General features: G+C 37.0%; 1 protein-coding gene across 1 annotated transcript in view; it reads left to right on the top strand.

The window, feature by feature from the left end:
• The window catches only part of ndrg2 (NDRG family member 2), a 292,176-nt gene extending 279,047 nt beyond the window's left edge, over positions 1-13,129 (top strand). Inside the window, exon 16 of the mRNA XM_039745196.1 lies at positions 493-13,129. Coding sequence (XP_039601130.1) covers positions 493-656 — 164 coding nt within the window. The 3' untranslated portion in view covers positions 657-13,129. The remainder of the gene's footprint in view (positions 1-492) is intronic.
• The last annotated feature ends 4,895 nt before the right edge of the window (positions 13,130-18,024 follow it).

Genomic DNA, 18,024 nt, shown 5'->3' on the forward strand with positions numbered 1-18,024 from the left:
AAATGAATAAGGAAGATATGGTCAGTGTTTTCTACATTTAAATAGAAATACTTTTCACACTTCCCATCTTTTATTATACAATAATAAAGCCTCTTGACTTATCTCATTGGCACAGTTAATTGTGATTTGGTGTGAAGGTAAGATAGAGATGAGAATGTACTGAAATGTCCAAAAACCCAACATAGTTTAAGGTGATTGAACATAAGCACTTGCCAGAATCATCAGAATTAGGACATGCTACATGATTTGGAAACTGAGTGAAACTTAATGGTAAAGGAAGAAGCACAAGACAGCTGCTTCTGAGACACACAGACTCACTCAAACAGAGGACCAGATGTGTAGACAGAGAAATCTGAAAGGTGCTCACTGTCTTTGGTGCATTAATTTTCAATCTAAAGTGACTGTTGTAATGTTCCTCTGCTGCTTCTTCTTGATTCCTACTGTCTGTCATCCCAAATGAATCTTTCTTCTTCTTCTTTTCCCCCCTTACAGTGGCTTCTGCCTGTATGACACGCCTGTCTCGATCCCGCACAGCCTCCCTGTCCAGCTCCTATTCGATTGATGGAACACGATCTCGTTCCCGCACCCTGTCCCAGGGCAGTGAGGCCGGCCAGGTGGCCTCAAGCCCCTCCCAGACCATGGAGGTTTCGTGTTAGAGAGGACCCCCTCCTGGACACTGCCAGGAACTGCAGTGAGTCCTCCTCGGATCTGATCTACTGTACCAACGTGACAATGTTAGCCATCTCAAAGGAAGGAAACTGCATTACTACACAAGAGTTACTCACAAGAGGCATTTTAAAGATCAACGATCAAAGAAATGTTTTTTTTTTATTGTTTCTCTTTTGTTTGTTTTTATTTTCTTTTTTGTTTGTTTTATTTTTGCGTGTTAATAGCTCTGTGTGGACTTCAGAATAGGTCTGGACAGATTGACCATTCAGTGATACACATTTTTATGAGGATGACAAAACTTCTTATTTGTAGACTCCGACTCCTATTCAGCCCTAATCAGGCACACGTTGTCTTTTAAAACCATTGCCTTGATGAATACATACTCTGAGTCTGAGTTTATTTTTAATAGATGAAGTAACCGATTGATTGATTGAATAATTAATGGTGGTACAGCACCTAGGTTTGCTGCCTCACAAATCAACAGCCCATGATTCAAAGCCCGGCTTGATCACCATCTCTTTAGAGTTTGCATGTTCTCCCTATGTGTATGTGGGTGTTTTTCCGGGTGGTCTTTTTTTTTTTTTTTTTTTCTACATCCCATAAATATGCAGGTTAACCTAACTGGCCTGGTGTGAGTAGATTGCCCTGCATTGGACTTGTGTCCTGGTTCAGGGTCGACTCCTACCTAGCACTCAGTAATCTAAATATGCTACGTTCCCCACTTCAGAAAATTAAATTAAGCAATCAATCAATTAAATAATTTTCCAGGTATAAAAAAAATTAATTTGAGAAGTCTCCAGTTAAAAAAAAAAAAAAAAATGCAGACCTATTCTAAATTTTACCACGAGAGTTTTAAACACTTTTTTTATAACAACAATAATAATATTGGTAGTGATTAAAATTAAATAATAAAAATAATAATGATTAAATCTTATAACTATAATAATTAATAAAATGTAATTTTCATGCTCCTTGCTCTTTTTAAATCTAACTTTTTTGGCAACAAAATGGTGCATATACATACATAAATATATATATATTTTTTCAACCAGAAATGTGGCATGTTCATTTACATTAACTTTACTTTTGTTGTTTGTTTCTTGGAAGCATTCGCCCTTTTTTATTTCTCCTATTTATCTCTCTCACTCTCTGTTTCTCTTGCTCTCCCACATTCTGTCTCTATAAATGCATGCCATGTCATTTCTTTTTTTTTATTAATCCAAGCATAAGTAACATAAAGTTAAAAATGAAGCATAGAACTGGGGTTTTGGTTTTTGACATTGGACTATTATAAATAAAACCTAAATGATTAGTGCTTCCATTATATTTTGTATGCTTATTACAAGGGGGAGATCAAGTGTAGAGCAACTTTGTGTCATTTTTATATATGTGTCTACGTATAGTCTTCTCCCCATGGTCTGATTTATCTGTCTGTATGTTTGCTCACCGAATTTGGCCTTAAAGGGAAGTTACCAGTGGAGGGAGAGCATTTTAAGGTATTGGATTAAAAAAACCACGCATGTGACCCAGTCAGATTAAGGTCAGAGTAGATCCAACTCTTTATAAAATTCGGGCTTCTTTATTTTAGGCTAGAAAATGTTTTCCTGTCGTGGCATGGAAACAAGTACATTGAAGGCAGTTTTAGAATTTTTGCGGCTCACCTCTTCTTCTATGGAGTTTCTAGTTTTGAGGATATGTTCAACAAGGCTCACTAGCCTATAAATGTGCCCTTCAAACGTATAGTCGAAATGCAGCAGTCGGGACTAATCAATCTTTCTTTTATCCAGCACACACTTTCAAAGTTCAACTAAATGAATAATCATGAGGAGATGAACGTGTATAAACAACAGGGTAACATTTGAACGCCGCTTCATTTCAGACCACCATGCAGATGCGCCTATGGCAAATCACCTGCTGCTTTCGTGCAGCTTTTTATTTCTGTTCATATTCCGTTGGGATTTAAAGGTGAAGATGTCCCAACATTTTTTTTTTAATTTGTTTATATTTTTGTTAGATAATTCAAATGATGAATCTCTGCTCTTTTCCTCCCTTCTTACTCATTACTTTTTAGGCTGTATCTTTTAAGAATCTAATTGGTGGGTTAAATGGAGCGCTCCATTGCTTTCTTCCTTTCACAAATCCATCTTAACAAGAGAATCAATGAAGGCAGGCAATTTTAGGAAATTAATTGCCATATGTAGGTGAGAAGTGATCCAAAGTGGTTGTCTGCTCTTTAACTGCACCGGGAAGCTTTAGCAGACTACTTTCTAATTGTATTTTTCTTTACTTGCAATACAGAAGTATAATATTAAACTTTGTATTCACCTGATTCATCTTATCTTATTATTTTTTCCTACTTGTCACCATCTAATGTAGAATGTCACTTTCTCTGGTCCACCATATGAACATTTCCTTTCCATGTAAGTTTAAAATTTTTTCTTCCTTATTGTTTCTAACAATAGAGCTACAACAAGCTAATAAAACACATATATTTGTTTTTAATAATCCAATAACCTGAAGCAGATTTTTAACACAAATCCTGACATTCATTATAGCAAACCAGAGATAATGCTTTGAAATTTGAGACATGTCAAAAATAGTACATTCAAAAATAAAAAACAGTACTTATGTGTAACTTATAACCTTGTTCTGAAAATGTCCTGCTGTGACTATACATACTCGACAAAAATACAGCATGTGTGTAGCCCCTTTCTTGTGAAATGAAACCTCTTGTTACTAAAAGAGGACCAGAAAACTCATGATCTTAAAGTTACTAATATTAATAAATTAAACTTCACAGTTTAAATATTGGAATGTGTCTTGAATCTTATTATTTAAGAAATACACCATTTCTTTCTACTGACATTCTATCTGCTTGTCTTAATGATAGTTTATGATTGCAACAAACAAAACAGTCCACATAGTACCAACAGGTATTTCTGGAAGTTTCCTGAGACATTCAACACATATATCATTTTTTCCAGTGTGTCCTGGGTGTGCCTGTAGGAATTCTCCAAGTGAAGTGTTCCCGGTACACTTCCGATGTCAGGTATCAATGGGGCATCTTCATAATATACCCAAACCACTTCATCTAGCTAAATATGGAGAGGCAGTAAAGTTTGTCTCAAAGTGTTAGCCCAGCAGCTCAGCACATATTCATGTGAAATCAGCGATGTGGGCTCCCCATCGGTAAGGCACTAGGTGGTGGGCATACGTGATGGCTTATGCAAAATGGACTTAGACATGCTAGACATTGACAATGGTAACCTGCTTTTGGAATGTGAATTTTTAAACAAATGCTTGCTTTCACTCTTCACTTCTATATTTTTAATTTAAAGTTTGTAGTCCACCAGTGTGAACAGTCTGCATTTAGAATCAGTTTTCTTATAGAATTGTGCAATCAATGAAGAAATCCTCCCATAATTAAAATATAAAGTTGCTCTTTGAGCCTTGATGCTGTACACTAGGGACTACAATTCAGTTTTGGCTTTTTTCATGTGAATTAACCATCTGAAATATCAAAATGTACTGTACTGTATGTTTTAAGAACTAAGCTAACAACTGAGAATAGAATATTCATTTTAATAAAATCAGTTACTTAAACAAATACAAGGATGTAATTTAAAGACGCATGCACCATACCCAGACAGTAACTGAACATTTTTGTATTAAAAAAAACATAAAGCAGTACCTGAAGAATCCCTGTTTCTAGATATTTTGGTCTGAAGGTTCTATTTGGGTCCACCATATTATCTTCACTGCACCTACTGTAGTTATAGCTATGCACTACATTGAAATGCCTAGCATTGTAAAACCCAGTATTTTTCCAATTTGTAATTCTCATTAAATTAAACCTTATTTTGAGATGGACTCTTGACTTTTTTTTTGAAGATTATGCTCTCTAATGCAGTCCCAAATAAAGTACTAACATAATTGAGTGTATATGTTATATCAATGCAGATTTGACAAAAAGTTCACACGGCTGGTCTATGTGCAGGTTCAGAGTTATGTGAGCTGGGTGGTTTGTGTTGCTACAAGTCATGTGGTATGGTTCAGCTGAATTGTGGCTGTTGATTTTGCTTTCAGCATTCCATGTTTTGGCTGTCCTGGATGTACTGAAGAATTGATAAGGATCTAGTGATCACCGTTGCCGGTGTATTAAACTTTAAAGTGCTTGAAGTTCAGTCTAATAGGCCAAAGATACTGAATAAGGCTTTGTGGGGCGGTTAATACAGATATACAAGCCATTAACCAAGAAATGATCTGCACCGATAGCATGTGAGGTTCAAATAAGATTTCCAACTCTTTGAATTGAACCGAGGCAACATCACATAATACAGGATATCTTGCATGCTTAGGCCTAGTCTTCTTCTTTTCTCTTAAAACTTGTTTTACAGTATTAACTATGAAACATGGGAGTATTGGCAAACCTACCATGAGCCCGATGACCTTTATAATTTGGACAGGAAACAAGAAATTATTTACTCAGAAGACATTTATAGATTCTTGTTGAGTTCTGTAGCATATTGCCATTGCAAAGTTCAAGTCCTACTTCATGTTGTAACAAATTAATGTTGAAGAACATAGCTGTTTTCCGAGTGGAAAATAAAGGAAACTCCAGTTTCATCTCATCAAACACAGTATTAATATTGAGAAAAAGCACTGCCAAATTCTTGTTACCTTTTTTTAAACAAGATATCGCTCAAAATGGCACTCTCAAATCTGAAAAGCAGACTCTGCATTAATAGAAAAACACTAAGCTGATGACAGAGAATGATGATCTGAGATGTTGAAGGAAATCAGGAAAACTTGATAGTTTCCTCCAGGCGTGGTTCCCTCCAACTTATTCTGAGTTTTGTCTCAGAGTTTCAATCCAACCTTAATGCTATAGTCTGAAATGTGAAATTTGTGGCCAACAACTTGATTGACATACCTGGGGAGAACGCTAGTCTGTGTGGTTTATTAGGATGAAGATGTGTGCTTTGCCATAATGTATTGTGATGTCCTGTGTTGTCTTGTCTGCCACCAAACACTACCCCCACCACCCCACACATGTTGTTTTTGTTCTTTTTCTATTAGTTACAATTGCAGGAGAGCTGATTCAGACTGTAAAGAGGGAGACATTTGACTTTGTGAAAGTAATGTTGCTACTGAAACATTAATTTTGCAGTTTTACCACTAAGGGCTAAATATACATTTTCCTGTTTAATTCTGTGGCGAGAAATGTTAGGTTTGAAAGCCATCAAGGAGATGCAGTATAGTATGTATTAATAGTATTATTTCTAAATGGACAACTGGGACTCCTGTGGAGCTCATTTTAACATTGTTCATGTTTTAACATTGACATGCTGGACTTGTAAGAATCTTATAGCCAGTAAACTATTGCCAGTAATCTTAATGCCAGGCGGCAACTGAGGGGTGTTTCGCCCTTTTTGATGATTTGCAGCAGCCTGTTTATTAGAACGGAAATAAGAAATTGTTACAGAATTTTTTTTTTTGTTTCTATGATATAATTCATTAACTGTGTGGAAAGAAAACCGTAATGAGAATTTACAATACTTTGCTGTCTTTACACTTAAAAACACAACAAATATATTAACAAGAACAAGAAATTTCTAAACATGGTTATAGTTCTTTGCAGTATGTGCAACATCACAAAAGCATATTTGTTTATTTAGAATTACTGAAGAATTCTTGAAATCCTGATATTACTGTTGCAGGCTCAATGTCAATGTTGTAGACTCCCTAATGCTACTTTTACTTTTGTCTGTGTGTGTTTATAATGATTGCATTAATTGGGTGATAAAATATATATTTTACTCTGAAATGTTCTGATTACAGTCTTATCTTTGAAATAAAATGTAGCTTTATGAAAAGCTTAATTAGGGATGGTGCTGCCACACAGCTCCAGGGACCTTGATTCAGTTCCTAGCCAAGTAGCTGCCTGTGTAGAGTTTGCATGTTTTTGCTCTGATTTCCTCCCACATCCCAAAGACATGCTTGTTACATTTGCTGATGACCATAAGTGGCCCGGTGTGATTGAGGGTTGTAGTAAGTAGTAGACTGGTGTTTCATTTAGGCTTAGCTACTGCTTTGTGCCCAGTGTGGCTGGGATAGTGTGTTTAGAAAGTAGATTGACATACTTTAGTATCTGAATGTTGTGCTTGGTCATTAATGTTCCATATGACTACACAATTCAGGCATGACAAGAAATTACTTCATGGTAATTTCTTGAGGCCAATTTCATTATTAAACATTGAGATAAAATGACATTGATATAGCAACTACATTTGAAAGTATAAGCTGGAATTTTATGAATTTAAATAATTGAGATTCCAAAAAATAAAGGCTCATGACATTTTTTTCTAGACAGAATAAGTAATGTTTCCATTTTCAGAAAGTCGGTACAATTTGGATCCACGGGTATAGTCTTAGGCAAGATCATCTGCATTATGGAAAGTTATCTTTCATATATCATCACGTCTATGACATTGGCGATTTTCACAGTTGTTTATGGTGCATCATGTTGGAGACACATGGATAAAGTATCCATCTGTGACCTACACGATCTATAAAACTTGGACATTTTTATAAATAAATATTGCGAAAGCATCCTACTCCACCCTTTAAACATTTGTATGTCCACACTGCTACATTTATGTTTAAAAACAGTCATTACTGTCCATTTTCGGCTTACGTCCACACTACCCAGCGTTTTCAAAACCCCGTCCAGCGCCATATAGTTCTAAAAATGCCAGCTTAGCATTGCAATGTGAATGGCTGAAAACACAGACTCTAATTGCATTCTGATTTGTTTGTGCTTTTTATGTAGCCTTTTCCCAGTTGGATCCTGCCCATTACAACGTCGCACTCCCTCATGGGTCACCTTTCTTTGAAGAAAACCATATTCCAACATAAGTTACTTCCCATGGTGCTTGTTGTCCTGCATACCTGTACGCACCTAAATTAAATTTGGTACAATTTGAATGCTGCATACATCTGCAAGAAGCAAATACTTTACTAGGCGATAAAGTTTTGTGATACATCCCATGGCCAGCAGCAGTTCCATCCCTTCAAGGATTTTTCTGCCTTTGCGGGCATGTATGTCCAATGTAGGCGAACATCTCCGTGGTATGCAGTTTTGGTCCTTAAGTATTATTATCCTTTTCGTAAACGATGTGAAAACACTAGTGTGGACAAAGATCATTTTTTGTTTAAAACCACTGTTGTTAAATGAACATGTAGCAGTGTGGATGTAACCTTAATTAAAAGAGCAGCATATCTGTCCATTAGAAATGTCTTCATAATGGCATGGAGTTACGCTGCAAATATTTTACGATTACGATGTACAAAAAGGTGTCACCTAGTTTCAGCTTCAAATACATTTATTTACGAATTGTCTTATCTTTCTGATTTAAAACCTGTTTCTAATCCTTTCCTTTTTATTTGAATTTAGAGTATTTGCTCTATATTTATTAATTAAAAGCGTTTTAACTAAGAAGAATAGGCACATGAAGAATGTATACAGTGAGAATTAGATAAAAATAGACAAAATCTACAACCTGAAATTGTTCACATACTCATTAACATTGATCCATTTTTCTCCATCAATACAATTATAAGTCATGTTTCCAAACAATTCTGTGAACAATTACTCATCCTATGAGAACATGCAATGTGTTTTATTGATTAAGAAAATAAGAAAGGCAATTGTAAGCAACAACGCTCCATTGTGATGAGCTTCTCAAGCCTTTTAGAGCAGAAGATTTAACCTTTGCAATTCTGCTTTCTTTAAGACCAACGCTGAATTCTTAATGACTAGCATAAAGGATACACTATATCGGTCCAGTCTAAGAAGTTCAGTGAAGTTAGAAGCAAAGAAAAATGTGTCATGGTATGGACCAGATAGTCAGAACAAATCAAATACAGTCTGTGTGACTGCATTAGAACATTCTAATTCACGCTCACCTACCGTATTTAGTTTGCGTTATTATTATTAACCCCATTTCTAGCATTGAGATAAATCTGGACTGGGGTGTCAGCCATTCTTCGCATTTCCACCTTTCAAAATGGTGACAATATTTTTTTTCTTTATCTTTGCTTACTACAGCAGTGTGATCGCTGAAGTGCCTTATACCGATTACGAAGCTGCCTGATCTGTGAAATGAATACAACAGTAGATCCAGTCACTTAACAGCAGCACAAATATCAAATAATTAATAGGTAATAAAAATGATGTACATGAGGACATTTCTTTGAAACAATCATAATATTTAATTTGCACTTTCAAGATGTTTTTCATATATACTGAATTGGAACATCACCCAATTGAAAAAGGGAATATTACTGTTAAGCTCACATTAAAACAGAAATACCAATCAACTGATCAAAAGCCATCAAAATTGTATACCAAAGAAAATTAAGTAGAAGGGGCATTTGTCTGGAATATTTTAGTTGTGTAAAAGAAAAGAATATATCCACAAATATTTCAAAACACGCAAATTGTTTTTCTGTTACTGATGGATTGGCACTCAATTATAAGTGCTTCAAACATTTGTCCTTTATACATACGTACAGTGTTAACAGTTTTCCCCGCAATTTGCTTAATGTCCTTTTCCTAATAATTGTCAGGAGCCTAAAACACAGAATGAGATACAGGGATGTGGTCTTGAGTGGGCATGGGATGGCCAATGCCGACCCAAAGGGTCATCTGTTGACTCAATGAGAAAAAAAATCAGTAAATATAAAGTTTTACATTTTTGGCCATTTGAAGTGACCACCCCTGGATTGACATCCTAGTAACGCCACCAAGGGGGTGACACGGTGACACGTTTATCGACCCTCCAGCGACTTCGGTTTCAGGTTACTGTTTGTGTGGAGGTCTCTGACATCTGCAAGGCTTTTCTCCAGGTCCATTTCCAGCTGCGTCCTCAAGAGGTGAATACTCATGTAAAGACCCAATATGTACACGAGCATATCCTCCCATCCACACATACAGTAGGTAATGCCTTATGCCCAGTGCTGCTAGACTAGGCCCAGGCTCAGGAAGATGACAAAATGAAAGAATCAATCAGTTAATATTATAATGTATTTAAACATATTTTGAAGGGAGCTTTCTCCCATTTTTACACATACGAGTTATATTTGTTAGAGCTTAAGTTGCATCTCTCCATCCCATAATAGCTCATTCAATATCAAAAACCATCTTGTCTTATAAGCACATTTTTCCCATTCCCTTGACTGAATTAGTCATTGGAAATGAACTGCTGGCACCAGGTTTTCTCACATGTTCAGAATCTTATATTTTGTGTTTGTTTATCTACTGTATTTAAAATATAGAAGGTAATGATATTTCCAACAAAATTTTCAATAAGGCTGTATTATTTGGATTTGATGACAATAACTAATACATCAATATGCACATTTTAATCATTTGGATTTGATGACATCCATTAATATATCAGTACGCAGCTTTCAATGTGGCTGTATTGCTTGGATTCGATGACCGCACTGCTACAAACTAGTTCTGGAAATGAACAGATAGCTGCCCTTTTCAAATATTTATATTTTATTGACGAGTGACAATTAAATAACTTTTTTTCCAGAACATAACACGGATATTTAGTGCATCATATACATTATTTATTTCACTTAAGAAGAGAGAAATGCTAAGAATAGTTTGGTTTTCTTTTGTTTGTTCTGTTAACCTGTGTGCTTCCTGGAAAGAAGAAATGCGATATTCATTAGAAAGAGCTATTTTGATTGGGGAGCTGTAAGTTCATACACACTCTAAAAGTTAATATGTGCCGGATTGAGGGAACAATATTGAATGAAATGTTTAAATATAATTCTAATAATATAATTAATATATATTAATAATTAAATGTTGAGTGTTCCTGCGAAATTCACAATTCAGTGATGTACTACTGGAACTGCAAGCAGTGCAACAAAACCTAAAATACCCTTCTGTTCATACTCAGAGGCAAATTATCCAGAAAGGACCCCCTCCTAAGTCGATGCACCAAGTGTCACGGCTTAAAGGCTGGGGTCTGTAGTCCTGAGCATGTTGGGCTGCACTGCTGCTGGTGGGAGAGACCACTTCAGGACAGCCCTTAATAGAGTCAGTTATCTTCCTTAATAACACTCACTTTTACAGTTTGTTAATCTTTTATTATAAATAAACTCTTAATAACACTGACACTAAAACCAGGGTGCCACCTTGTATAAATAATTTGGGTTATTGACTTCAAAGTCCTGACAAATGTTACAAAACGCCTTTGGCTACATCTACACCACTACCTTTTCTTTTAAAAACACAGACATTAGTCTCCATCTTCACCTTTTGTCTACACAACTGCTATGTTTTTAACTTCTGAAAAATGAGACTTGTGAAAATACTCTCCACTGCCATATATTTCTGAAAACACCCATTTGAAATTTCAGTGTGAATGAGCAAACACGTAGTTCTGAAAACGCAGACTCTTAATTATGCACTGATTTGCGCGTGCTTATTACGTAGCCCTTCGATGATTGGATTCTACCCACTGCAACATCTCATTGCCTTATTGGTCACCCTTAGCAGAAGACAACCATATTCTAAAACAGTGAACATAGTGAAGTTGCTTTTCATGGTGCTTGTTGTGCTGCTTACCTGAATGCACCTAAGGTTCATTTCGGACAGTTTGAATGCTGCAAACATGCACAAAAGTCAAATCATTTACCAGTCACTACAGTTTTGCAATAAATCATGTTAGTTGTCGTGTTAACGGCCCTTCTGAGGATTTTGTTTTAACATCTACAGTATGTTATATGTGTTTTCAGTCATTTTAATATAGAAGGAGATACTGTCCACTGCTACTGCCGTTTAAAAACTCCAATTTTAAATGAAAACGTAGTAGTATGGATGTAACCTATAGGTGAACCAACAGACCATCTTCTCTTTAAACATTTAAAGGAAACATTTCTTTTCAATAAAGGCTATATTAAGTTGATTATAATAATAAGTTAGATATTACAATTTACAGTAGTTAAAGGAAATTAAAAGCAATGAATGTTATTGTTTGAAACATTTTCTTTTATAGGGGGGAGAAATCAGTAGGGTTCATATCTTACTGTTCATCAATGTCTTTAAATAGTTTAGATAGAAAATTCATTAGTTTAAAAAAATGTCAATGATCATTTGCTTAATTATATTGTTGAAGTAATTAGGAGATAAGGTGATGTTCATTTTTTTCTTGCTATATTGTGTATTATTTTTTATTGTGTGATAAGAATGCTTTAATTATTTTTTCAGTGTTACTGTGCATTCCTCATTCTAACACATGCATAATTGTAATTTTACATTTTGCTCAGATTTCAGTAAAACAAAGCAAGCCATCAAAAGGGCTGTTGCTCTCAAACAGAAGAAATAAACCAAGCAGTTTTACAGAGAGGGAGAGAGGGGGAGATCTAAAATCAAGTTGTCATAATGTCATGCTATTGCACCTTAACGAATGCCATAATGCATATTAGAAATACTCCCTTTTTTATTGTAAATTTCGTATGAAGGAAATAGAAAAGTTGTCTTATTGATTAACTATCTAAACCCAAGGCTTCCTCCCAGTTGTGGAAACAAAAAGACCTGATTGAGTCAAAAACGTATATTTCACTTGTTTGCATTTTCCAGACTATTTCACTTGCAATGCTGCACATGACTATTGTTTGTCAAATGCATCATTTATAGCAATAAGCATCTATCTGACAATCCTTCCCACCTGGGTAACGTTTTGTTTTGTTTTTTTTGCGCTTTTCAGTAAATTATATAACTATTTCAATGTGTATCTGGTTCATGGTTTCATAAGCCTTCAAAGCAAATGGAATTTATTGAGCATCTCTTGAGATTGTTACAATAATTAGTTGAGCTGTGCTTGCTGGTGAATAAAGAAAGAAGTGTTAAAAAGTCAAGACTATAAATACCTCTGCAATCTGTTTCCTTCAGAATGATTGGAATATAAACACCATTAAGCCCCTTGATTACATTATAAGACTGTCAGGAATGAATTAATGTGTTCAACAACATGTTAAAGAATGTTAAAATATTTTTTTAATCTTTAATAATGTAATATTGCTCATGAAGAATCGTTAGTTTAAACATGTGAGATGTGATGTTATAAACTGGTGGAACTGGACAGCTGTGGATTTCTCAAATATCCTCTCAGTTGCTTGTATATTAATCTTAACCTGTTTTAAATATTTTTTTTCCTCTTTTTTTAAATCACAAAGGAGTTTTGTGGCTGGGGTGGGGGGAGTGTGTCATTTTTGTACCATTTTTTGTGACTTGCATATCTGAATGGAGTAACCAATAGCAATCAATTTCCTGGCAACTGTGCACATTTTAGTATTAGCTACTAAATGAATCAATTGACTGTGTGATTAATCTGTGTACTAATAGCTACAATAAAATCTGAAAGGGAAAACAGGATCAAGAACCAGTTGTTTTCTTTGTAACACTATATATATATATATATATATATACACACGTCTATGCATGGAAGTCTGTCTGTCTCTCTGACCAGCTTGGAAGTGTGAGGCTACAGCAATGAAGCTCAAAGAGCCGGCAAGGCGGCCCCAACTTAACAAGTCAGAGTCACTTGCATACTGCATACCTATTGATAGACGGGGGGGTATGCGAACTCATTCGCAAAAGGAAACCGCCGACTCTGCATTTCAGTTTCTTTTGTGATGATCTTAATAGTTTCTAGGAGCCTCAGCTTTTTACAGCACAGGTTTACACAGCTAGTGTATATATGTATATATATATGTATATGTGTATATATATATATATATATATATATATATATATATATATATATATATATATATATACTGTATATATAGGGTGGCACAGTGGGTAGTACTGCTGCCTCGTAGTTAGGAGACCCGGGTTCACTTCCTATCTCCTCCCTGTATGGAGTTTGCATGTCCTCCCTGTGTCTGTGTGGGTTTCCTCTGGGCGCTCTGGTTTCCTCCCACAGTCCAAAGACATGCAGGTTAGGTGCATTGGTGATCCTAAATTGTCCCTAATGTGTGCTTGGTGTGTGTGCCCTGCGGTGGCTGGCGCCCTGCCTTGCGCTCTGTGTTGGCTGGGATTGGCTCCAACAGACCCCCGTGACCCTGTAGTTAGGATATAACGGGTTGGATAATGGATGGATGGATATATATATATATATGCAGTATATATATATATATATATATATATATGCAGTATATATATATATATATATATACAGTGGTGTGAAAAACTATTTGCCCCCTTCCTGATTTCTTATTCTTTTGCATGTTTGTCACACAAAATGTTTCTGATCATCAAACACATTTAACCATTAGTCAAATATAACACAAGTAAACACAAAATGCAGTTTTTAAATGATGGTTTTTATTATTTAGGGAGAAAAAAAATCCAAACCTACATGGCCCTGTGTGAAAAAGTAATTGCCCCCTGAACCTAATAACTGGTTGGGTCACCCTTAGCAGCAATAACTGCAATCAAGCGTTTGCTAACTTGCAATGAGTCTTTTACAGCTCTGGAGGAATTTTGGCCCACTCATCATTGAAGAATTGTTGTAATTCAGCTTTATTTGAGGGTTTTCTAGCATGAACCGCCTTTTTAAGGTCATGCCATAGCATCTCAATTGGATTCAGGTCAGGACTTTGACTAGGCCACTCCAAAGTCTTCATTTTGTTTCTCTTCAGCCATTCAGAGGTGGATTTGCTGGTGTGTTTTGGGTCATTGTCCTGTTGCAGCACCCAAGATCGCTTCAGGTTGAGTTGACGAACTGATGGCGGACATTCTCCTTCAGGATTTTTGGTAGACAGTAGAATTCATGGTTCCATCTATCACAGCAAGCCTTCCAGGTCCTGAAGCAGCAAAACAACCCCAGACCATCACACTACCACCACCATATTTTACTGTTGGTATGATGTTCTTTTTCTGAAATGCTGTGTTCCTTTTACGCCAGATGTAGCGGACATTTGCCTTCCAAAAAGTTCAACTTTTGTCTCATCAGTCCACAAGGTATTTTCCCAAAAGTCTTGGCAATCAATGAGATGTTTCTTAGCAAAATTGAGACGAGCCCTAATGTTCTTTTTGCTTAACAGTGGTTTGCGTCTTGGAAATCTGCCATGCAGGCCGTTTTGCCCAGTCTCTTTCTTATGGTGGAGTCGTGAACACTGACCTTAATTGAGGCAATTGAGGCCTGCAGTTCTTTAGACATTGTCCTGGGGTCTTTTGTGACCTCTCGGATGAGTCGTCTCTGCGCTCTTGGGGTAATTTTGGTCGGCCGGCCACTCCTGAAAAGGTTCACCATTGTTCCATGTTTTTGCCATTTGTGGATAATGGCTCTCTCTGTGGTTCGCTGGAGTCCCAAAGCTTTAGAAATGGCTTTATAACCTTTACCAGACTGATAGATCTCAATTACTTCTGTTCTCATTTGTTCCTGAATTTCTTTGGATCTTGGCATGATGTCTAGCTTTTGAGGTGCTTTTGGTCTACTTCTCTGTGTCAGGCAGCTCCTATTTAAGTGATTTCTTGATTGAAACAGGTGTGGCAGTAATCAGGCCTGGGGTGGCTACGGAAATTGAACTCAGGTGTGATACACCACAGTTAGGTTATTTTTAACAAGGGGCAATTACTTTTTCACACAGGGCCATGTAGGTTTGGATTTTTTCTCCCTAAATAATAAAAACCATCATTTAAAAACTGCATTTTGTGTTTACTTGTGTTATATTTGACTAATGGTTAAATGTGTTTGATGATCAGAAACATTTTGTGTGACAAACATGCAAAAGAATAAGAAATCAGGAAGGGGCAAATAGTTTTTCACACCACTGTATATATATATATATATATATATATATATATATATATATATATATATATATATATATATATATTATACAGTGAACTGCAGGGGGCGCACCAGCTGTCTAAACCCAACACAAACAGACACAAGGCACAAATCCAGCACAACACACACTTTTTCTTGAGCTGTGGGAGACTCACAAGCGTTTCCCAACACAATATAATAATAATAAAGCACAATTAAGCACACAGTACTTTTCTTTTTCTCTCTCTCTGTCTTCTTTCACCTCCACTCCTCCCAGCAAGCTTTGTCCTCCTTCCTCCCGACTCTGGTTCCTTGAACAGTGACAGCACAACAGTGGAGTACTTCTAGTGTCCTGTAGGCTTGATGTAGAAGCACTTCTGGGTAAGGCAGGAGCCCAATGAAGCAGTCTCTGGCAGCTCCCCAGGAACCAAACAGGGCTGAGCCAACAAATTCCAAGTCCCAGAGTGCTCTGTGGGAATCCATGGTGTAGCTGCACCCCAGGGTGGCTGCCATCTAGCAATCCAGGAGAGGAAATCCCCTGAGCCCGCTTTGCCCTTGTCTTTCCATAAAAGGGGTGTCCCGGACAGATAAGGGCGCTGGCCGTCCACCACATACACACACCATTTTTTTGTATTCCAACACACATGTGCTTCTGCAAGGTCAAATGCACATCCATTTTCTATGAGAGAGTGTCCACTAATATGAAGGACATACCACGTGCAGCCTGAGTAACAGACATTTGCTAGCAATTGGTGGCCTGAGCATTATGCGTACTGTGGATGCCTTGGAAATGGGCATTGGGGAGCAGATAACAACAGCACCAGCATTTATTTCTTTAGCATATTTTCATACAAAGAATGTAGCTGAAATGTCTGGATGTCAAAGAAAAAAGTTGCAGGAAAAAACCAAGTCAAATTAGAACTACTGTAGATAAGAATAAGAATGAATAAATGACATAGTGAAAATAGTGGATAAGAATTACTCGATACACACTTACAACACACAGACTTTCCACTAATAGAAAAGAAAAGATTATTTTATATCAGGGATGCAGCAATACTGATACTGGTATCTGGTTTGGGTCCAGCACAGTGCTAATGTACTTGTAAAAGTGCACTGATGTCTATAACCAATACTATTAACACGCATACGTGATTGTGTGAACATTAAGGAGCCAAAAATAAGAGAACACAAAATATCTGCGTTGTGGAATTTCTTTATAATTAATGGTGAAAATCAAAGTGTAACAGACTGTAAACTGTACGCTGCTATAATATAGCGAGGAGATACAAAAACAAGTCCATCCACTACAAGTAACCTGACTAAGCTCCTCAGATGTAAACATAAGCATGAGCAGGTGAACTGGCCTCTGACACCACACAGCATCAACCAACAAAGCAACATTGAGAGCAAAAATGTCAAATGATAACCTGCAGGAAGTGAAACTACTCTAAGCTCTTGTCCGGTATATTGTTCTTGACGATCAACCACTGTCAGTTGCTGATGGGATTTCTAAGCCTGCTAAATGCATTGGAACTCAAGTACAGCATTCTAAGTCAGACCCACGTCACAAAGGTTGTCTTACCAAGGATACACGAGTTTGTAAAAAAGCCTGCTGGCAGCGTATTGTACAACATAACAGCTGTCAGCTTCACCACTGGCATTTGGAGCAGCAGTGTCTGTCCGATGTCTGTCATCAGCTTAACTACACAGTGGACAGATGAGAATTTCACTCTCCAGCCGGTTATGCTGCATGCCAAGCAGTTTTAAGGCTCCCGTACAGGTCAAGCAATAGTAGATGCATTTTTTGAAATGGTTTGCACTTGGACCTTTCCGAAAAGCTGTGTAAACATTGTTGTCCCCTATAATGGATAGATAGATAGATAGATAGATAGATAGATAGATAGATAGATAGATAGATAGATAGATAGATAGATAGATAGATAGGAAAGGTACTATATAATAGATAGATAGATACTTTATTAATCCCAAGGGGAAATTCACATACTCCAGCAGCAGCATACTGATAAAGAACAATATTAAATTAAAGAGTGATAACAATGAAGGTATAACAGACAGACAATAACTTTGAATAATGTTAACGTTTACCCCCCCAGGTGGAATTGAAGAGTCACATAATGTGGGGGAGAAACGACCTCCTCAGTCTGTCAGTGGAGCAGGACGATGACAGCAATCTGTCGCTGAAGCTGCTCCTCTGTCTGGAGATGATCCTGTTCAATGGATGCAGTGGATTCTCCATGACTGACAGGAGCCTGCTCAGTGCCCGTCGCTGTGCCACGGATGTCAATCTGTCCAGCTCCATGCCTACAATACAGCCTGCCTTCCTCACCAGTTTGTCCAGGCGTGAGGCATCCTACATCTTTATGCTGCCTCCCCAGCACACCACCGCGTAGAAGAGGGCGCTCGCCACAACCATCTGGTAGAACATGTGCAGCAGCTTATTGCAGGATTATTTTAAGGAAGTATAGAG

The sequence above is a fragment of the Polypterus senegalus genome, chromosome 1 (genome assembly GCF_016835505.1).
Source record: "Polypterus senegalus isolate Bchr_013 chromosome 1, ASM1683550v1, whole genome shotgun sequence".
NCBI lineage: Eukaryota > Metazoa > Chordata > Cladistia > Polypteriformes > Polypteridae > Polypterus > Polypterus senegalus.